Consider the following 23,073-nt stretch of genomic DNA (forward strand, 5'->3'; position numbering starts at 1 on the left):
CTTTGACAGAATAATACCTTTGACAAGTCATAAAATGTACTAAAATGTAGACATGTTAAATACTGTACTGTAAAGATAAACAGAATTTTGAAATGGAAGATAAAGTTAACTTTAAATTTTAACTTAACTTTAATTTTTTTTTAATTTTTTTAATTTTTAATTTTAACTTTAAATTTTAAGTTAACATAAGTGTGTAGTATGTTGCCCCTTCCCCACCCCCTGTACCTAGTCTAACTGGTGGTTGACTGTGCAACTTTTTTTTATGAAGCTATTGAGGGATGCCTGGGTATTGGCTATTTTTTTCTTTGTAGTATCTGATTATAGCAAGTGATGTAATCCTCAACTAGTCTTTGAACTTTAAAAAAATTTGAAGTATTCGAATCCATCTTTTTAATATAAGAAAAAAATTCATTCAAATAATGAAATGCTTCTGCCAGTGATTTCCTTGTGAACTTTTTTGGTTCAGCCTCGGGTTCTGAAACTTCTTTTTCTTCTTCTACAAGCTTTGCAACTAGAAGCTCAGTCAGATCCTCATTCCACAGTTCTTCATGAGACTAAATTGACTGCTCATATCATTCTCATCCACTTCTAGCTCCAGCTTTTGTGTTAATTTTACAATCTTGTTACTTCTTTGAATGTTTCATCTTCATCAAATCAATAAAAGTTGGAACAAACTGAAAGCAAACTTTTTTCCAAGTTTTCTTCATACATGTTTCTGTTCCATCTTCCCTGCCTTAGCAATATTTCAGATTACATGGTAAATATTATAGTATTTCCTAATATCTTTTTTTTTAAAGCAATTGGGGTTAAGTAACTTGCTCAAAGTTACATGGCCAGGTGTTTCTGGGAGGGTGCTAAGTGTCTGAGCCCGGATTTGATCCCAGGTCATCCCGACTCTGGGGCCGGTGCTCTTACTCGCTGTGCTACCTAGCCGCCCCCCAAATATCTCTTAACATCAAGTCCTTATCTGTGTCTGAAACTGAAATTGCCTGGGCAAATGTAGCATGTAAATTTACAATAACTCCCCAATCCACAGGTTGTAGTACTGAGGTAGTATTTGGGGAAGGTAGACCACTGGAGAAAAAAATGGCAAACCAGCCCAGTATCTTCACCAAGAAGGCCTCAGGGCCACTATGGTCCATGAGTCACAGCCATAAAGAGTCAGACACACAACTGAACAACAACAGACCACTTGTACAGTTTCATTAAAATCATCTAGATAGGGAGGGTGACCTGGGGCATTATCCAAAATAAGTAGACTCTTTAAAGGATTGCCATTATCATTACAAAAGGTCTGGAATGAAGCAGTGCATAAACCGATATTCAAAAATGATAATTCTCTCCTAGGTTTAGTGAAATAATACACAGGTAGTATTGCCTTGACGATTTCTTTTAGTGCTCTGGGATTTTTTTGTGTGATGCATAAGAGCAAGTTGTAATTTGCAAGTCCCAGAAGCACTCCCTACACAGCAGAAGAATAACTTTTTTTTTGAAGCTTTATGCCCTGGCATAGTTTTTTGCTCCACCAAGATACAGCTTCAAGATGGCATTCTTTGATAAAACAGGCTGATTTTGTTTACATTAAAGATTTGCTTCAGCAAGTAAGGACCTTCATCTGTTATTTTTTGCAGGAACTCGGGAACTTCTTTGTTGTTTCAGTATCTGCACTAGTAGCCTGTCTTGATACTTACACATTATGAAAGATTGCACAGTTTTTAAATCATGCAAACCAAATGCTGCTTGCTGTAAATACCTGTATTCCTTTAGGCTACTTTACATTTAAGTCTTCCAAGAGGCTTTGAGCCTGGTCTTCTGTCCACATAGTTAATAGTTTCTCCATCTCTAGAAGAGTACCTTCTCTTTGTTTTGAAAGATAAGTTGACTTTATAGAAGCACTGCCTTTTGCATGCACCTTTATTTGGGCAGCATCCTTTACTATAGTGTTTGTAGTCGACTCTACAAGCCTAAGTTCATGTGCTCTCCATGTCAATTTTTGTCCTTCATATTTTCTGATTTTAATTTTCATTTCCAAATCTGTTGGCTTATGTTTATAGGATGGTTCACTTTTCCCCTTGAGAGCATGTTTGCTGCCAGCTATGGTGAAAATATGAGGATCACTGTTGAACATAGGGAGAGACACAGTATCACTCACTGGGAATTGCATAGAGATAATTTTCTTGCTTTTCACTACCATTTATGTTGCCTGCATCATACTTACCTGCACCATACCAACTGTGTCTTATATAGCATCTGCTTTATGTAAAGAATTGTAATTTTTTTGAAATATGGATTTCTTCCAGAATTTTTTACTTAAAGTAGAACTTGCATAATGTGAACTTACATAAAGCAAGAGCTGTCTCGTTCATCTTTTTCTCTCTTGGTTCCATTCAGGTTTTAATAAAGACCTACTGGGTATCAAGTCTCTTCCTTAGATTCTAGGGATACAAAAATGGGGCAGCAAGAGGGTGGCTTTAATGGTGGGCAGATTGCACTTGTCTTCACAAATTATCTTTGGAAGAGGTCAATGTTGCTGTTGCTTCTAAATTTAGCCCTGGAAGTCCCTTTGTCTCTGTTGTCCTGTGAGGAGGCTTTCCAGAGAAGCAGCATGACTGTCAAGCTCCAGAATCAACAGGCTGGCTCACTGTTGAATCATCAGGTACTGTTGGGCAGCTGAGGGAGCCAACATGTCTCAGACATCTGCAGAATGACTGTGGTCCTTCATTTTTTTATTCTGCTCCACTAGGGAGCAAGTGGAAGGTGAAAAGAGAAGAGAGCCTTCAGAAAAGCACCGCTCTCCAGGAAGGTGGAAAGAGAAATGGAGGAGGTTTGGAATCCTTTTACATTTAAAGGACAGGTGGGAAAAGAGACAAAATTAAAGTAGGACAAGCAGTTCACCTGAACTTGCAGGGGGTGGCCCTGAGGTCAAGTGAAGTAATACAATAGTGAACCAGAATCCCAAGGGAGAAAAGTTACTTTTCTCTGTAGTAGAGTTTCAGTGGATAGGAATAGATAAGAAAAACCAGGATAAGCTTGAAGTAGAACATACAGGAAAAGTGCATGGAGAATAGAAGGACAGATCTGATTCCAGGTAGTACATTACAGGAGGATTCAGTTCTGTCATCAGTGCCTCATCATTCCCCAGAGCTGACTGGGGAAACAAAGGCTGTATCAGGAGAGTGCAGATTCTGGCAGGCTATGCCAGGACTGGGGACCTTCTTTCTTGAACTCCTGCTGCACCAACTGCCTCCTGGACATCTACCTGAATTCCCCCTGGGCATCTCAAACTCAACATTTCCAAAATAATTCTTGTACTGGTGGAATGTTCTCTCTGCAAACTCTGGAATACCTAGCTCCATTCAAGGCTTCAGCTCAAGCCCTTTCCAAGCCTCCCAAGCCCCCCCCCCTCCCACTTTTATATATTTTGTATTGACTTAGTCAGGTATATACTTGTTTTCCCTCAGTAGAATATAAGCTGCTTGATGTCAGAGATTTTTATTTTTGTCTGTCAGTCTCTAGTAGCTGAAAGATTGTTTGCCTACTGATAGAGAACTAGCCCTGCTAAGTTTGGGGAGTCTCAGGACCAGGTTATTGTGAGTGATTTTTTTTTTTTTAGCTACTGCAACTCTTCCAGAACATCTGTTGAGTTATAAAGTGCAGACCACTTGTATCATTTGAGGGAGTGGTATAATTGGGACAGCCAAGAGGGGAACACACTATATTTCCTGGAAGTGGAATAAAAAGTGACTTATCTTCTGTGACTTCTTGGCTCTTTTTTTCCTTTTTTTCCTCATATTTATTTTGTTGGAATAACCAGAATCTTTTCGGTATTCCAGAAAGTGAATACTTGAAACTATTGTATTTTGTGGATTTGGTTTCTGTTTGGTGAAAGAAAGTGGAACTTTTTGTGATGTGGTTCAGTCTGACTCTTCATGGCCCTGTTTGGGGTTTTCTTGGCAGAGATGCTGGAGTGGTTTCCATTTCCTTCTTCAGCTTATTTCACAGATGATGACACAGAGGCCAGCAGTGTTGAGGGACCTGGCCAGCCAGTAAGTGTTGAGAGCAGATTTGAGCACAGGAAGGTGAATCTTCCTGATTTCAGGCTAGTTACGCTATCCACTGCAGCACGACCTAGCTGCCCTTATATGATACTACTCTTGTGTAGGCAAAGGTGCAGTTGTTTTTAGCTCTCTTCAGTATCAGCTTTTTCTTTTTTAGATGATGATTTAGTGACTTAAATTCAACAGCAGTCACAGGAAAGGTAGGCTTTTCACTTATATAACCAATGTAGAATAATTTATCCTGTATATTAAACTTGGAGTTATCCAGAAGGCCTAGATAATAACTGGGGTGTATTGGTCAAGAGGATTCTCCTTCTGTAAAACACAATCCCTATAATATGAAAAGATTAATAATAAACTAGTCATTACATATAAATTAAATGTTATATTGTAAAATATATTATAAAAAGTATAATGGAATACTAAAAAGAGGTGGGCCCATCATGTAGTGTGAGCCATGAGAAGTGGAGTCTTGAGAGACGTTCAGTTGTTTGGGTCTGCCTTCTGTAGAGATTTAAGGGGAGAACAAGAATAAGTGATCCAAATGAGCATATCCACATTGATGATGCTGTAGATTCATTAGGTTGTTTAGGTATTATCAATAATAATGTTATTCAGGGAAAAAAAATTCCCTTATGTGCCAATGCTTTGTTTTTACAGATTTTGATAGAAATCTTTCAATGTGAAATCTATTTTTTAGCTTTTGCAAGTGGTATACTAAAATTTTTCTTGGTGTCTCAAAATCATCATGAATAATATTAATGATCTAAATAATTTAAATAAAACATTTATGTAATGCTTTAAGTTTTATAAAACATTTTATATAAAACATCTCATTTGGTCTTCACAGAGACCCTGTAAGGTAGAGTGCTATCTAAAGACACAGAAACTGAGACGGGTTAAGAGATTTTAAGACATCTAGGATGTTCTGAGACAAAATTGGAGTTCAGGTTTTCCTGCTTCCGTGTTCAGCAGTGTACTTACTCCACTGTACCACCTGTAACGGGATGACTAGACCTCAGTGGTTTTTGGTTCTTCTCTTCAGTACTGTAGAAATGTATTTGTCATTATTTAGCAGATATTAGCATGTAGAAAAATATATCTTTCAACTAAATGTTTTCAGTCTTATGGGTTATTTTCATTGGTTCATCTTTAATGTTGTTATTGAAAGATATGGTTGATTTGGTCAGTTGTTTGCTCTGGTACCACAGTCTCTCAGGCTCCTTCCCACTTATTATTTTTTTTTTCATTTCTTTGCTCTCCATGGATACTTTGTATTTTCACCTGCTGTCTGTTCTCCTTTCCTTCTTTTTTTGTAGTCCCTTCTCTTTTTCTCTCATTTCTTTTCTTTTTCCCCTTGGATTTTATAGTCATTACTAGCTTGTGAGATCACACCTTGTGGTTTAGTAAATTGACTAGTAATGTTGCATCTTCTCATTTTTGGCATATTTCTTATTTATGCTTCAGGTGATGGCTATTTCTGAGGGTTGGTTTATCACAATCTGATAGTTGGGTAAATTGAGATGTTATAGAATTAGTCATTTGGACAATTGTCATATTAGACTGTGGAATAAATAAATGAAAAAGCATTTTATTCAGCATTTGCAGTGTATCAGGCAAAGTGCTAAGGATACACATTCAAAAGTAAAACTCGTCTCTGCCCTCTAGAAGTTACATTCTAATAAGGGAAGACAACATATATACGGAAGTGGTGGCAAGGGATGGGTATTTTGGTTTGGAAAGTTACTGGGATACTCTGGTGATGGCAAACTACTCTAGGATCTTTGCCAAAGAAACTCCAAGTAGGGTCAACAAAAATGGTGATGGGGAATAGATCAGCATACCTTTCTCATTAGCCATGGTACTATTGATTTGATTATGGTTCTGGAACTGGAAAACAATAGTGAGATGTATAGGGGCTGAAGAGGGTACTCAGGCTTGTAAGGTGATGGGGGGTGGGGTGGGATAGTAAAGTGAAACATGACTATATCTTAGATATGATGGGCCACCCTCACAGTTGGGGGTGGGACAGGACAGTGAGGGCCTGGGCTGGAGTTTTAGAGCAGAAAATGTTTAGTCCTTCAGGGCATGTTCTCCAATTCTGAGACTAAGTGCCTAGAGAGAGTCTAACACTTTGAGAGAGGATACTTGGTTTTTCCAGTGATTAGGTGTATGAGCCTAAGGAAGTCTGTTCAACTTTGAGCCTGTAAGATCTGGTGACTAAAATTTGTCCTTCCTCCTTGTCTTACAGAGATAATGTGAGGAAGGTGCTAGTCAAACCTGGAGTGCTGTAGAAATGGAAGCTGCTCTATTTTTTTTTTATCAAATGCTTTATTAACTTCTAGTTTACATCATTCATTTCTATAAGATTTTGAGTTACAAATTTTCTCCCCAATTTTCCCCTACCCACCACCCCAAAATAGCAATCCCACTGGATATCTCCCCCACCAGTCTGCTCTCTCCCATATCTTCTCCTATACCCCCTTAGACTTTCCAGTAGGGCACGGTGGATCTCTGTGCCCTAGTGCCTATATATCTTATTTCCCAGTTACATGTAAAATACTATTAATAATAGTGTATATATATATATATTTTTTTTTTTAATATTTGATTTTAAAATTTTGAGTTCCAGATTCATTCCCTTCCTCCCTTGTCACCCACCCTTACAGGGAAGATAAGCAATTCAGGTTGTACATGTGTAGCTATGGAAAACATTTCCATAGTGGATATATTGTAAAAGACTGACTATATTTCCCTCCCACCTATCCCACCTCTCACTTGTTCTATTCTCTGCTTTGATGCTGTCCCTTTTCAAAAGTGGGTGCTTCCAACTTCCTCCCACCCAGCCTGTCCCATCTTCCATCATCCCCCCTCTCATCCCCTTCCCCCCTACTCTCCTGTAGGGTGAGATACCCTATTTAGTGTGTATGTTATTCCTTCCCTAAGCTATATTCAGTGAGAATAAGGTTGACCCATTCCCTTTTGCCTTCCTGTTTTTCCCCTCCATTGTAACCATTTTCCCTTGCCTCTTCTGTGTGAGATAGTTTACCCCATTATGTCTTTCCCCATCTCCTCTCATTATATTCCTTTCTCACCACTTAATTTCACCTTTTTAAGTATCATCCCTTCATTTTAAATTGGTCCTGTGCCCTCTATGTATAGCTATACACATATATATACACATTAACACATGTATTCATATGCCCATATACCCTCCTATATAGACATACACACACACACACACATTTCTATTCCCTTCAACTATTCTCATACTGAGAAAAGTTTCATAAGTTACAATTATTGTTTTTCCATGTAGGGATGTAAATAGTTCAACTTTGATAAGTTCCTTATGATTTCTTTTCCCTGTTTACCTTCTCATGCTTTTCTTGCTTCTTGTATCTGAATGTCAAATTTTCTATTCAACTGTTTTTTTCATGAAGAATGCTTGAGGGGCGGCTAGGTGGCGCAGTGAGTAAGAGCACTGGCCCTAGAGTCAGGAGGACCCAGGATCGGTTCCGGCCTGAGATACTTAACACGCACACAAAAAATACTGGCCGTGTAACCTTGTGCAAGTTACTTAACCCCAATTGCTTTAAAAAAAAAAAAGAATGCTTAAAAGTCCTCTATTCCACTGAATGAACATATTTTCCCCTGAAACACGATACTCAGTTTTTCCAGGTAGGTGATTCTTGGTTTTAATCCCAGCTCCTTTGACCTCCAGAATATTTGACCTTCCAAGCCCTTAGATCCCTCAGTGTAGAAGCTGCCAGATCCTGTGTTATCTTGATTGTGTTTGCACAATATTCAAATTGTTTCTTCCTGGCTGCTTGTAATATTCTCTCCTTGATCTGGGAATTTCAGAACCTGGCTATAATATTCCTAGGAGTTTTCTTTTTGGGATTATTTTCAGGGGGTGATTGGTGGATTCTTCCAACCTCTATTTTGCCCTCTGGTTCTAAAACATCCAATTTTCCTTGAGGATTTCTTGAAGCATGATTTCTAGTTTCTTTTTTTGATCATGGCTTTCAGTTATTCCAGTAATTTAAAAATTCTCTCCCTGGATCTTTTTTCCAGGTCAGTCGTTTTTCCAATGAGATATTTCACATTGTCTTGTATTTTTTTTTTCATTTGTTTGGATCTGTTTAACAGCATCTTGATTTCCCATAAAGTCATTAACTTCCATTTGCTCCAATCTAATTCTGAAGGAATAATTCTCTTCAGTGAGCTTTTGAGATTCTTTTTCCATCTGGCAAATTTGGCTTTTTAAGTCATTCTTCTCATTGGCTTTTTGAGCCTCTTTTGCCATTTGAGTTAGTCTTTTTTTTAAGGTGTTATTTTCTTCAGTCAAGTTGTTGACTCTCATTTCATAATTTTCTTGTTTTGTTCTCATTTCTCTTCCCAGTTTTTCCTCCACTCCTCTTATTTGGTTTTCAAAATCATTCTTACGGTCCTCTATGGCCTGTAATCAGCTCATATTTTCCTTTGAAGCTTTTGGTGCAGGAATTCTGACTTCACCGTCTTCCTCCTGTTCCATGCTTTTATCCTTTTTGTCCCCAAAATAGGAGTGTAAACTTTGGTTGCTCTCCTTGCTTTGCTTCCCTCGATTGCTCATGTTGCCACTCAATTATTTGACTTTTGGGCTTTTTTGCCACAGTAGGACTCTGCTACCAGACAGGGGAGCTTCGTCCCAAATGCTGGAGTTTTCTCAGCTGCCAAAGGTATTAGTTAGGTGCCCTCTCTGAAACCTCTACACATTCTGGCAAGCTGGTCACACACCCCAGGACTTCCACCCTAGACTGCAATCCATATCCAAGCAGGTTAAAGCAAGAGTGATTACCCCTCAGACTGGTCACTTGGTCCCCCTACAATCTGCAGGCCAGGAGCTGAAGCTGCCCCATGGCTGCGGCTGCCGCACCTCAGCTGGTTCTTGCTCCGGGGACGAAGGCTGACCATGCTCCCAACTACTGGATCCCAAAGTCCACACTGCACTGACCTCTCACTTTGTCCTTAGCATCTATGCATTGATAATTCTGCAAAATGCCACTGATCAGATCACTGCTGGTGATCCGAAGTCCCTCCAGCTTGCTGGCCCCTTCTTGCAGGCCTGCCGGGCTGTCCTCAGTGGGAGGTTAGCTTCTCTGTGTTATTTTGTGGGTTCTGTAAGTCCAAAGTTTGTTCAGAGTCCCCTTTTACATGAATTGGGGGAGGTGGAATCCAGAGCCCCGCAGAAGTACTGTTTCTATTCCGCCATCTTAACTCTGCCCTGGAAGTTGCTCTTTTAAGAACCCAAACACTCCTGTTGACAGTGTCATTCTCTAAGCCACTGAGCTCTCTGACCTTAGCTAATTCTGGTTAACCTTGTTAGTCATTTAACTCTGAGAATATGGCTAAGTCCTCTCTTTTTTAGGTATTTGCTGGAATACTTAGTCTCTTCCTTTTCTTTTATTCCTTTGAAGGAGAAAATTATTAGTGTATATCATAAGGTTGAGATTTTCTTTTTTGCCTTTTTTTGGAGGGCAATTGGGGTTAAGTGACTTGCCCAAGGTCACACGGCTAGTTTTTGTATTAAGTGTGTGAGGCCGGATTTGAACTCAGGGAGTCCTGACTCCAGGGCTGGTGCTCTATTCACTGTGCCACCTAGCTGCCCCTCAGGTTGAGATTTTAAGACTTGATGAGTCCAACACCAACATTAGCTACTTTTTTTTTAGCTTTTGGAGACTTCATTAAATCATCAGAACAACAGAGGGAGAAAAAAACTAATTAGAATTGGACGGGACCCTAAGCCATTCTTTATCTCTACTTTGTATTCTGTCATAAGTCCTGTCCATGTTACACTTGTAACATCTCTCATTTATGCCTCTTCTCCTTAGACACCTGTCTCATGCTGGCCCTGCTTACCTCATGTCCAGACTATTTTTGGCCAGGAACTCTGAGAATCTTTATCTCCGAGATCTATTTCTTTTTTAAGAGGCAATTCGTTGTCTCCTTTAAAAAAATTTTTTTTGTCTTTATTAATTTGTTTGCTTTTAGTTTACAAGGTTCATTACCACAATTCCTTGAATTTCAAATTTTCTCTCCCTTTCCCCCCATCCCCCACACCTCTCGTGGCATACAATCAAGTATAGTATCTGCAAATACTTTCACAATAGGCATTAGTCAGGTTATAAAGAAGGATTGTATCAGATGGAATGAAGAATGGGAAAGCAGAAACAAAACCAAACAAGAAGAAAAAAAAGCAGGTAGTTTGCTTCAATATGGATTCAAACTCAGTTCTTTATCATTAGTCTTTTGGGATTGACTTATGACTCTGGATTGCTGAGAAGAGTCCAGTTTATCAAAGTTGGTCATCACACATATATTGTTTCTGTAATTGTGTACAACTTCCTCCTGGCTCTACTCTTCTCACTCAGCATCAGTTTGTATAGGCCTCTCCAGGTAAATATGAAGTTCATCTGCTCCTTGTTTCTTATAGCACAGTAGTATTCTATAACATGCATATACCGCAACTTGTTCAGCCATTCCCCAATTGATGGGCACTCCCTTAATTTCCAATTCTTTGCTGTCACAAAAAGAGCTGCTATATATATTTTTGTAAATATGGGTCTTTTTCCCACTTATATATCTCTTTGGGATATAACCCTAGAAGTGGTATTGCTTGGTAAAAGGGTATGGAATTATTTATAGCCCTTTGGGCATAATTCCAGATTGCTTTCCAGAAAGGCTGGATCAGTTTACAACTCCACCAGCAAAGCATTAGTGTTCCAATTTGCCACATCCTCTCCAGCATTTGTCATTTTCCTGTTTTGTCATCTTAGCCAATCTGACTGGTGAGATGTGGTACCTCAGAGTTGCTTTGATTTGCATTTCTCTAATCAATAGTGATTTAGAGCATTTTTTCATATGCTTATAAATATGTTTAATTACTTCATCTGAAAACTGCCTATTCAAATCCTTTGACCATTTATCATTTGGGGAATGACTTGTATTCTTATAGATTTGACTCCATTCTCTGTATATTTTAGAAATGACTCCTTTATCAGTGACATAGGTTGTAAAAATTCTTTCCCAATTTTCCACTTCCCTCCTAATCCTGGTTACATTGGCTTTGTTTGTACAGAAGCTTTTCAATTTAATGTAATCAAAATTTTCCATTTTGCATTTTATAATGCCTGCTAATTCTTGTTTAATCATAAAGTCTTTCCCTCTCCACAAATGACAGGTAAACTATTCCTTGCTTTCCCAGACTGCTTACAGTATCAGCCTTTATACCTACATCATGCACCCATTTAGACTTGATTTTGGTATATGGTGTTAGATAATGGTCTGTGCCATTTCTACCATACTATATTCCAGTTTTCCCATCAGTTTTTGTGAAATAGTTCTTATCCCAAAACTGGGGTCTTTGGGTATATCAAACAGTAGATTACTATAGTCATTGACTGCTGAGTCCTGTGTACCCAGTCTATTCCATTGATCCACTACTCTATTTCTTGGTCAGTACAAAGTAGTTTTGAGGACTGCTAATACACCATCTCTAGCATTTCTTTTCATTAATTCCCTTGATATTCTGGACCTTTTGTTCTTCCAAATGAATTTTGTTACTATTTTTTCTAGCTCTATAAGGTAGTTTTTTGGTACACCAATTGGTATGGCACTAAATATATAGTTTAATTTAGGTAAAATTGTCATTTTTATTATATTAGCTCGACCCAGGCACGAGCAATTGATATCTTTCCAATTAGTTACATCTGACTTTATTTGTGTGAAAAGTGTTTTGTAGTTGTGTTCATATAGGTCTTGGGTTTGTTTTGGCAGGTAGATTCCCAAATATTTTATAATGTCTACAGTAACTTTAAATGGGATTTTTCCTTCTATCTCTTGCTATTGAATTTCATTAGCAATATACAGGAATGCTGAGGATTTATGTGGGTTTATTTTATATCCTGCAACTTTGCCAAATTTATTTATTGCTCAGGTAGTTTTTTACTTGATTCTCTGGGATTCTCTAAGTATATCATCATATCATCTGCAAAGACTGATATCGTGGTCTCTTCTTTACCTAATTTGATTCCTTTGATTTCTTTTTCTTCTCTAATTGCTACTGCTAACATTTCTAGTACCAGATTGAATAAGAGGGGTGATAGTGGACACCCTTGTTTCACCCCTGATCTTATTGGAAATGCTTCTAGCTTCTCCCATTACATATAATACTTACTGATGGCTTTAAATAGATGCTACCTATTATTTTAAGGAAGGCTCCATTTATTCCTATACTTTCTAGTGTTTTTAATAGGAATGGATGTTGTATTTTGTCAAAAGCCTTTTCTGCATCTATTGAGATAATCATGTGGTTTTTGCTAGTTTTGTTGTTGATATGATCGATTATACTGATGGTTTTCCTAATATTAAACCATCCTTGCATTCCTGGAATAAATTCTATCTGATCAAAGTGTATTATTCTTGTGATAAGTTGCTGTAGTCTTTTGGCTAGTATTTTATTTAGAATTTTTGCATCTATATTCATGAGGGAGATTGGTCTATAATTTTCTTTCTCTGTTTTATCTCTTCCTGATTTAGGTATCAGTACCATATTTGTGTCATAAAAAGAATTTGGTAGGACTCCTTCTTCACTAATTTTCCCAAATAGTTTGTAGAGTGTTGGAATCAGTTGTTCTTTAAATGTGTGATAGAATTCAGTAGCAAATTCATCTGGCCCTGGAGATTTTTTCCTAGGGAGTTCACTGATGACTTGTTCAATTTCTTTTTTCTGAGATGGGGTTATTTAAATAATTTACTTCCTCTTCAGTTAATCTGGGCAACTCTGTTATGATACATTTTGTGTCTTTTCTCCATAAAGTCCCATGCTTTACTGGCCATGTTATTCCCTCCTTGCACCAGAACAAATGAAGGAAAAGCTCATATAATATTCATCTCCTTCCCTTCTTTTCCTCTGCTATATTGTTTTTATGCCTCTTTGTGTGGCATAATTTACCCTTTTCCACTTCATTCCTTTTCTTTCATTGCAGTCCCTTTGTAGCCCTTACTAAGATTTTTAAAAATCATTTTGTGTAATTTATACTCATACCCTCTACTTTTTCATACACCTCTTTTTAAATAACAGGGTGTGTGTGTGTATATGTTTGTGTGTGTTTTCCTTGTTTACCTTTCTATGTCACTCTTGCATCTTGTAATTGGAGGTTGAATTTTCCATTCAGCACTAGCTTTTTCATCAGGAAGGTCTGGAAATCTGTCATATCGTTGAATGACCATCTCTTTGCCTAGAAGAATATGCTCAGTCTCGCTGGGCAGGTGATCCTTGTTTGTAATCTGAGCTCTTTTGCATTGTGAAAAATTGTATTCCACTGCCTCTGATCTTTCAGCGTAGAGGCTGCCAAATCCTGTGTGATCCTCACTGTGGTTTCTCGATATTTGAATTGTTTCTTTCTGGCCATTTGAAGTATTTTCTCTTTTACCTGGTGGTTCTTGTGTTTGGCCACAACATTTCGAGGACTTTTCATTTTGGAATCTCTTTCAGGAGGTGTCTGGTGGACTCTCTTGATTTCTATTTTACCCTCAGTCTCTAGTATCTCAGTGCAGTTTTCCTTAATGAGCTCCTGGAGAATGTTGTCCAGGTCCATTTTTTCATCATGATTTTCTGGTAGGCCTATGATTCTCAGGTTATCTCTCCTAGATCTGTTTTCCAGGTCAGTTATTTTTCCATTGAGATATTTTAACTCTTTTTCTAATTTTTCATTCTTGTTGTTTTGTTTGACTAATCCTTGGTTCCTCATAGAGTTATTTGCTTCAATTTGGTTGATTCTAGCTTTTAGCGAATTATTTTCTTTGGTTATTTTTTGGAGCTCCTTTTCCATATTACACACTTTTCTTTTTAAGGAGCTGTTTTCTTCAATAAAATGTTTTTCTAATTTTGTAATTTTGATTTTAAACAAATTATTCATTTTGTCTTCTGTCTCTCTCAAAAGTTCCTTTTGAGTTCATCTAGGAGATCTTTCTGTGCTTAGGACCCCTTCCCTGTTGATGTTTCAGCTGTGGGTGTGGAGTCAGCATTGTCTCCCTCTGAGTTTGGTTCCTCCCTCTGAGGATAGTAGGACTCCATAGTCATGACTTTGCAGTCTGCTTTGCACCCATTTTGAGGCAGGGCCCTAGCCACGCCCTTCCTCTAGGGCTCCCAAGCCTTTACTGTTTAGGGTTTTGCCCTGGGGCAATAATTACTGTGTTTTCAGGTTCAGAGGTGGGGGGGGTTGGAGCAGCCAGGTTTCACTCTGCCATCCTGGTCCTTGGAGGTCCTTATAGGGGCTTTTTAAATTTCTGGGCTATGGAGTGGTAGTCCAAGGAGTATTTGCTGTCCCAGACAAGGGTCCTGCATTTGATTCTTACCTTGCTCTTTCCAGTCCCATCCCTTTGGTGATAGACCTGGTAGTGTCCCTTGTGGTTGGTGGGATGCCTTGCCCCCCTCATTGATCAGGCCTCCTCCTGGCCTGCCTCTGTGCTGCGCTGCCGTCCAGGCCTGCCTTAGTGTGCTGCACCCGTCTGTGCACCCGTCTGTCAGTTCCCAGCCTGCTTCTCCTTTGCCTCATTTTTTATTAAGCCTTAATCACTGAATGTGTTATGCCTCAGTCAAACTGCGACCTGTTACAGACCTTAGCTTGAAAAGGTCAAGGTCTGCCATTGCATCCGGGGCCATTTCCAGTCGTCCTGATCCATATCTGGCCACTAGATCCAAATGATTTGGGAGGAGAGAGTGAGACTGGTGACTTTGCACAACTCTCCCTCACTTAAATCCAATTCGCTTGTATGTTATGGCATCACTTTCCTGATGTCATGGTTCTCTTCCAGAACAAAGGACAAACAGCAGCAACAGCAGTTGTTCTGCCAAGAAAAACAAATTTTAAAATAAACACACGCCAATCATGAAAGGCTTGGTTTTCCTTAATGATTTTTCCTTTTCTACATGGCAGTTTGAGTGTATTTTAATATACTAGAATTCTCTTTGAGGATATATCCATATTTGGTCAGCCACATGCTCCATTTGTAGGCATGTGACTTGGTACTGTTAACATCTAACTAAATGGGACATAAACTGGGAAAATATGTTCATGTACTTGAAGTACAATTTCAAGATACATTCCAAGTTAAGATTTTTGTATGCTTGATAGACCAGCTTTTGTAAGTTAATATTTCTTTATTTAATACATAGACTTTTAATATTCTTTGTTTTTAATATACTAGGGAATAAACACAACTCTATGGATTTCAAGCATGTCCTTTTTTTCTTGTATTTCTGACTCATATGCAAAGATAAATATTTGGATTGGCAGAAGGAGCTAGATTCTGGTTAGTGGGACTATGTTAAATTTAGTTCATAAAAATAACTTGGTCATATTTTGCAATTAAGTATCCTGCTTTTAATGTTAGAAGATTAAGCATGTTAATGATAAAAATCAATGTATATACTAGTTGAAATTTTTGTATGAAGTTGTTCAGCAATTTTAATTGTGTCACTCTTTGTGACCCCATTTGGGCTTTTCTTGGCAAAGATATTGGAGTGGTTTGCCATTTCTTTTTCCAACTTATTTTACAGATGAGGAAACTGAGGCAGACAGGGTTAAGTGACCTGCCCAGGATCATATCCTTTGTCCTGTGAGAGAAAACAATTTATTCTTATAAAGTATGCCTTTCATGAAATTAGTTGATTTGTAAGCTGAATTATGCCTTCAGTTTTAAGAATTATATTCTGATTCACATTTGAGCTCTTCCTTCTGCTTCATGGATCTATGATAAAGTCATGAAATGTATGCTAGCATTTTCATTTGAATACTACTTCTTAAAATTTAAAACCTGCAGTTTTTATAGTCAGGTCGTCAGTTCTGAGCAAACGTTTTTTTAAAAATTGAAGTTGAGTCAACTTTTTCTCAGTGCTTATAGAATGATGGTGGAATAATTTGATTTACTTAAATAAATATATTTGTTCTGCAAATGGTCACTTGACTTGCATTTTGCTAAAAATTTCTTAATGTCGATTTCATTCTCTCCATTTGGAACCTGATATTGAAGAAGGACAAATCAGTGGCTAAGATAACCGAAAAGGGAAATGATAAATATTGGAGGGGACATAGGAAAACTGGGACACTAATGCATTGTTGGTAGAATTTTGAACTGATAATAGAACTATTCTGGAGAGCAATTTGGAACTATGCTCAAAAGGCTGTCAAACTATGCTTAGCCTTTGGTCCAGCAATACCACTACTAGGTCTGTATCCCAAAGAGATTAAAGAATGGGAAAAGAACATATTTGTTCAGAAATATGATGGCTAAGAATTGGAAATTGAGGGAATGCTGATCATTTGGGGAATAACTGAACAAGTTGTGGCATATGATTGTAATGAAATGACAAGCAGGATGGTTTCAGGAAAACTTGGAAAGACTTACATGAACTGATCCAAAGCGAAATAAGCAGAATGTTGCACACAATAACAGCAATATTTTATGAAGATCAACTGTGAATGACTTAGCTGCCTCAGGGATACAATGATCCAAGGACTCATGACAAAAAATGCTATCTGCTCCCAGAGAAAGAACTGAAGGTGTCAAAGCATACTGTTTATCACTTTTTTTTTTCACTTTCTTTTTTTTCCTGTGAGTTTTCTTCCACAAAATTACTAATGTGGAAATGTTTTACATGATTGTATATGTATGACTTATATCAGATTGCTTAGCATCTCAGGAAGGGAGAAGGGAGATAAATTTTGGAACTCAAAACTTAAAAGAATGTTAAAAATTGTTTTTACACATAACTGTGTAAAATATTTTTTAAAAAGAACAAATTGGGTGATGCGTATTTCCTGTTTCTTGTCAATATTACAAAATAGGAAAAACATGGTAAGTTTTATTCTTGATCTTTTATATTAATCAGTCAACAATTATTAAGCTTCCACTATGTGCCAGGCACTGTGCTTAGGTAGTTTTGCTTGTCTTGTATGGTGACTCAGATATGTAGGCATCGTGCAGATCTTTTTGGTTTTGAATTATGTTTACCTTATATCACAGTGTGTAACTTTACCTAAGTTTTCCTCTGTTTGGAGTTTATTTATTTGTTAAATATGTCCATTAGCAGCAGCCAATCTCTTCCTTGTCACTGGCAGCTGTGGCAACCTCTGTTCATCTGCAGGTGCTTAGACAGTAAAGCTTAGGTGAAGCTTATGAGAAAAGTATTTCTGCCTCCAGTGTGTATCAGATGAACTTGTATGTTGACATCTCTGTTCCACAGTTAGAACATGTTTATCAATCCAAGTGAATTGGTACCCTGAACAGGTGGAGAATGAAGAGTTTTCCTTGGAGACAGACAGACAGACAAACACATACACACAGATACAATACCTAAAGACCTTTGAGAACAAGAAAATGACCTACAAATTCAGTAATCAGGGAGTTATTTGTATTTCTTTTATGGAAAAATAATGCCTAACTCCCTTATTACAGATATCACTATTATCACATGATGGCCCTACATTTTTGTTATGAAATTAATTTAAACATCTTTGGAGATTAAAATATGCTATTTTCCCCAGGCACTAATGGCTTTAACGAAGACAGAGCATTATTGAAATATAATGTTTTTATATCTTCAAAATGACTGGAATTACTTATAAGATGTATTAAGAACAATCAATCTTATATAATCTTCTGCACAATGAATACATTTGGTGATTTTATTTATCCTCATCAAAAGTACAAAATAGAACATAATTTCTCCCCGTTTTGGTTTCTGTAGAGCAGGTTGTTGCCTTGGATGCCCAAAACATAGTAGCTGTTTCATGTGGAGAAGCTCATACACTCGCACTGAATGATAAGGGCCAAGTATATGCTTGGGGACTTGATACTGATGGACAACTGGGTCTGCCGGGGACAGAAGAGTATATCAGAGTGCCCAGGTAATGAAGGAGACCATGAGGAGGTCTTTTTTCCCCCTTTAGTAGTTATTAGAAAATTGAAAATGATCCTTTGTGAAAATTATTTTTAACATCTTATTTAAGCATTCTGCCATTGTCCTGTGCTTTGCAGAAGAAAAGTGGGTTATCTTAAAAATATTTCCCTTTTGAATTTGGAATAAGGCCACTTGAGCTTTCTCATTAAATGTCTGGTGAGTAGTAGTTCTGAAATGTCATGTCCAGCTTACTTTATTGGTCCTTCCTCCCAAATAGATCTTTACCTTGGATTAAATTCTGAAAAATTTTAAGAAATCAGAATGCTTACTTATAGAAGTTATTTTGCAAAAGTTTGTAAAATAGACCTTAAAAATTTTAATTCTCTCTTATAGGAATGCCTCTCTATTGCCATAATTTTACATAGATTTTAGAACTATGATTTTTACATAAGAGATAATCAGCTAAACTTTAAAAATCCATGTAAATTTGTAAACCTTTGTAGTTCTATTTTGATGTTAGGGGTACAAAAAGTCTTACTCTTTTTAAAATTGTTTTGCTTCTCATGCTGATGATAGTTACAGGAACAAAAGAAATAAGCAATATGTGGCATTTCTAAACTAATTTTAGGTTTATTTCAAGTAGGAGTTTGAAATATCCTTTTTTTTTCTATCTCTATGCCCTTCATTGATTGCTAATGCATGGATTCAAAAATAGGGTTAAATTTGGGTTTATTCACTGTATTAGGAAAATGAAAGCTCATAGGATCTGATCTCTAGAGTTGGCAGGGATTTCAGAGACCTTGGAATCTAATCCTCTGATTTTGCAGGTGAGGAAACCGGCAGAGAGAGATTAAATGACTTGCTCCAAATGAATGTAAGGCAGGATTGGAATTCAAGTTCTCTGACTGCGGAATTAGAGTTCTTTCTGCTGTTTGATGAAGCTTCATAATGAATTTATGTCAGGGTGAAATTTTTTATTTTTTAAAGTTATTTAAACTAAATGAATCAGTTTGTCCCTTCAAAATCATATCATGTTTCTTTACATATCCAGAGGTTTTGTGTTGTTTTTTCAGGGTACAAGTGAGGTTAAATAATTCTTAATGTTTAGTATATTATAGTTAATAATTTTTATTGCTAATTTGACATTTTCCATCAGTTCCAGGGAAAAAATATGATGAGATCCATGGGGTCCATCATCTGTACTTTTTCTCTGTAGCAAACTTAGGTAGCCTAAAGCTGTAGAACATTAACAAAGACTTTTGTTTTCCTTCTGTTTCTTCTGGAGCAGCATAACATTAACACAATTCCCAGAGCTCTGTTGATGTTCTTTAACAGTGTAGTTGTTTGGAAAAGTCTTGTTTTACAGCTGTGAAAACTGAAGCTGTTAAATTGTGTTTCTTTCAGTTTTTCATTCAAAACAAGTCAAAGAAATTTAGGCTAAATTGTATACTGACAAATTAGGTAATATAAAGAATTCATAGAAAAAAATAATAGCTAAGATTTGTGTAGTACTTTAAGTTTTGCAAGGCACCTCACAAATATTATCTTATTTTATCCTCAAAACGACCCTAAAAGGTAGGTGCTATTATTAGGTAGCTGATGGTGCAGTGGAGAGAGCACTGGGCCTGGAGTTAGGAGGATTTGAGTTAAAATTCAGCCTGAGACACTTAATAGCTATATGACTCTGGCCAAGTCACTTAACCTCTATCTGCCTCAGTTTCCTCAGCTATAAGATGATGCTAATAATAGCATTGTTGTAATGATCAAATGAGAAAATATTTGTAACAGTGCTTTAGTAGTTATTAATAGAGCCTGGCACATAGTAGATGTTATTCCCTTCTTCTTTTCCCATTACCCACATTTTACAGATGGGAAGCTAAGGCTAAGAGAGGTCAACCTATTTAGGCTCACACAGCAAGTAAGTGTCTGATGCTGGTTTTGAACTCAGGTCTTCCTGACTCCAGGCCCAGCACTTTATCTGTTGTACCACCTGGCTGTCTAATTCTGCCTAAATTAGTCCACTGTTCTTACTGAATATACCTTGATTTTAAAATTTAAAGAGCAAAAAAGATGGAACATCTGGTTTTGAAGATGTTTTACCCAGCAGATGAGTGATAGCATTGAGCCTAGAACCTAGGTCTCCTACCTCAAAGTCCAGTGCTCTTTTCACCCATTCGATCCCTCCTTTCCTTCCTTTCCTTCTTCCTGAAAAAATTCTTCACTTGAGCCTTTAGTCTCATTTCTGTTGGCTTCTTAAGACTGGAAAAATCTTTGATGTTAAATCTCCTAGCATCAGTCTTTTCCAGATCAATATTTTCAAAGCGATTTGTGACAGCATTTTTAGTGACTGTTTTTCTTTGTCCCCTTTTCTTTCTCCTTCAAATCCTCTTCTGAATTGTACCTTTGACTGTGTCTTCCTCATTCTGGGTTTTTTTGTTGATGTTTGTTTGCTTTTTGGAGTGATGAAGGCAGGGCATTTGGAGTCAAGTGACTTGCCAAGGTCACATAGGTAGTAAGTGTTAAGTGTATGAGGTTGGATTTGAACTTAGGTCCTCTTGACTCCAGGGCTGGTGCTCTGTTCACTGTGCCCCAGCTGCCCCCATGTCTTCCTCATTCTACATTATTTTAAAATTGTTTTTATTTGGGGGATTTGGGTCATAGGTTTATAGGATCATAGAGCTGAAAGGAAGTGAGGTGTCACCTCATTCCCTCCCCTCCTGCCCCCACCCATGTTTTATAGATGAGGAGACAGCCCCAGAGAGATAAGGTGACTTGCCCAATGTCACCCAGGAATTGAGCTAGTAAACTGAGCCAAAATTCAAACCCACACTTAAGCTGTGGCCTAACTCTTTATGAAAGGGTAAGTGTACCATCAGCCCCTGTGGGTTACATCTGGGAGGCGACGTCATACAGTGACTAGAGTGCTTGGTTAGAGTCCCTGGTCTTCTCCTTCACTGCCTGTCTTGCCAAGGACAAGTCATGGAACCTCTCTCAGCCTCAGTTTTGAGGCAGTTGGACTGGATGATAGCTCTAAATTAGGCACCAAAAATAATCCTCTTTCTTCATATTCTCATTTCTACCATGAATTGAATAAACTAAGAATTGAAAAGTATATCAGCAATGCAATATTCACAATGCCTATGGAAATTGTAAATATGCTGATGTGGTTATCAATCACAAAATATATCAGGCTTTCTATATGGGGGATAAAGAGAGAACATTTATTAAAATACCAAAAGACTGAGTCCCAAAACCAGAAAGTCAAAGCCATCAGAGTAGTTATGAAATTGGCACAGGTAGATAAAGCAGAAAGCACCCACATTCTCAAGCCTTTAAAGCAGAACAGCTACCTCAGGCAAAGGTCCTCCTCTCCCCACTCACAGCAACCACCCAGTGTCCAGGAAGCGCAGCAGCTCCGGCCCCTGGCAGTCCTCTGCAGGAGTCCTTAGCAGAAATTCTGGCTGGCTCAAAAAGGGGTTTGCACCTCCACCTCCACCTCGGGACTACCGCTCCCACTGCTGCTGCCTCTGCTCCTGCTGCCACCATCGCCACCACTGCTAGCCACCGCAGGAACTGTAGCTTTGCTTCTGCTTCCTCTTGCCCCGCGCCTTCCTGCTACGTCAGCAAGTCCAATGGGGCATGGAAGATCTTTAAATCCCATAATTCTTACAAAAAGTAATAAGGAAGGAAAAAAAATCAAGACAGAAGGGAACAGTTATGAAATTGTATTTTGAAAATTGCATGGGGGCAGAATCAAGATGGTGGAGTAGAAATAGTATCTCAGCATGGTTCCAGCTCTCACCACCTCCATTCCATGTAAAAGGGGACTCTGAACAAACTTTGGAGCTACAGAACCCACAAAATGACACAGAGAAGCTAACCTCCCCCCGAGGACAGCCTGGCAGGCTGGCAGGAATCGGCCAGCACAGCGTCTGGGAGCTGAGCCCCGCTCTACACTGAGGTTTTAGCCCCGGGGGGGCCTGACCAGCCACTGGCTGAAGGGACTTCAGATCATCATCAGTGGCGGTCCAGAATTACCAATGCATAGATGGCTAAGGATAAAGTGAGAGGTCAGTGCAGTGTGGACTTTGGGATCCAGTAGTTGGGAGTGCATCGGCTTTTGCCCTGGGGGCGAGAAGCTGCTGAGTGCTGCAGCACAGCCATCTCCAAGTGGCAGCTTCAGCTCCTGGCCTGCAGACTGTAGGGGGACCAAGTGACCAGTCTGAGGGGTAATCGTTCTTGGATTTAACCTGCTTGGATCTGGATTTTGGTCTAGGGTGGAGGTCCTGGGGTGTGTGGCTAGAGCATGTGGAGGCTTCAAAGAGGGCACCCAAATAATGCCTTTGGCAGCTGAGAAAACTCCAGCATTTGGTATGAAGCTCCCCTGTCTGCTAGCCAAGTCCTACTGTGGCAAAAAGCCCAAAAGTCAAGTAATTGAGTGCCAACATGACCAGGCAAATGAAGCAAAGGAAACAGAAGAATCCAATATTAGACTCCTATTTTGCGGACAAAAAGGATCAAAGTATGGAACAGGAGGAAGACAAAAGTCAGAACTCCTGCACCAAAACCTTCAAAGGAAAATACAAGCTGGTTACAGGCCATAGAGGACCTTAAGAAGCAGATAAGAGAAGTGGAGGAAAAATGGGGAAGAGAAATGAGAACAATGCAAGAGAATTACGAAATGAGAGTCAACAGCCTGACTGAGAAAAAATAACACCTTAAAAAACACACTAATTCAAATGGCAAAAGAGGCTCAAAAAGGCAATGAGGAGAAGAATGCCTTAAAAAGCCGAATTTGCCAGATGGAAAAAGAATCTCAAGAGCTCACTGAGGAGAATCATTGCTTCAGATTTAGAATGGAGCAAAGGGAAGCTAATGACCTTAGGAGAAATCAAGATGCTGTCAAACAGATCCAAACAAATGAAAGAATAGAAGGCAATGTGAAATATCCCATTGGAAAAACCACTGACCTGGAAAATAGATCCAGGAGAGATAATTTAAAAATTATTGGACTACCTGAAAGCCATGATCAAAGAAAGAACCTAGAAATCATCCTTCAAGAAATTCTCA

At 38.4% G+C, this 23,073-nt stretch overlaps 1 protein-coding gene across 4 annotated transcripts in view; it reads left to right on the top strand.

Moving 5' to 3' along the window:
* The window catches only part of HERC4 (HECT and RLD domain containing E3 ubiquitin protein ligase 4), a 116,560-nt gene that overhangs the window by 22,186 nt on the left and 71,301 nt on the right, over positions 1-23,073 (top strand). For all 4 annotated transcript variants that reach the window (XM_069071500.1, XM_069071499.1, XM_069071501.1 and 1 more), the window contains one exon: positions 17,851-18,010. In XM_069071500.1, the coding sequence (XP_068927601.1) occupies positions 17,851-18,010 (160 nt within the window). The remainder of the gene's footprint in view (positions 1-17,850; positions 18,011-23,073) is intronic.

Source organism: Petaurus breviceps, unplaced genomic scaffold, assembly GCF_028583685.1.
Source record: "Petaurus breviceps papuanus isolate PSGF00001 unplaced genomic scaffold, PetGlider_PUasm1.0 90825, whole genome shotgun sequence".
Lineage (NCBI taxonomy): Eukaryota > Metazoa > Chordata > Mammalia > Diprotodontia > Petauridae > Petaurus > Petaurus breviceps.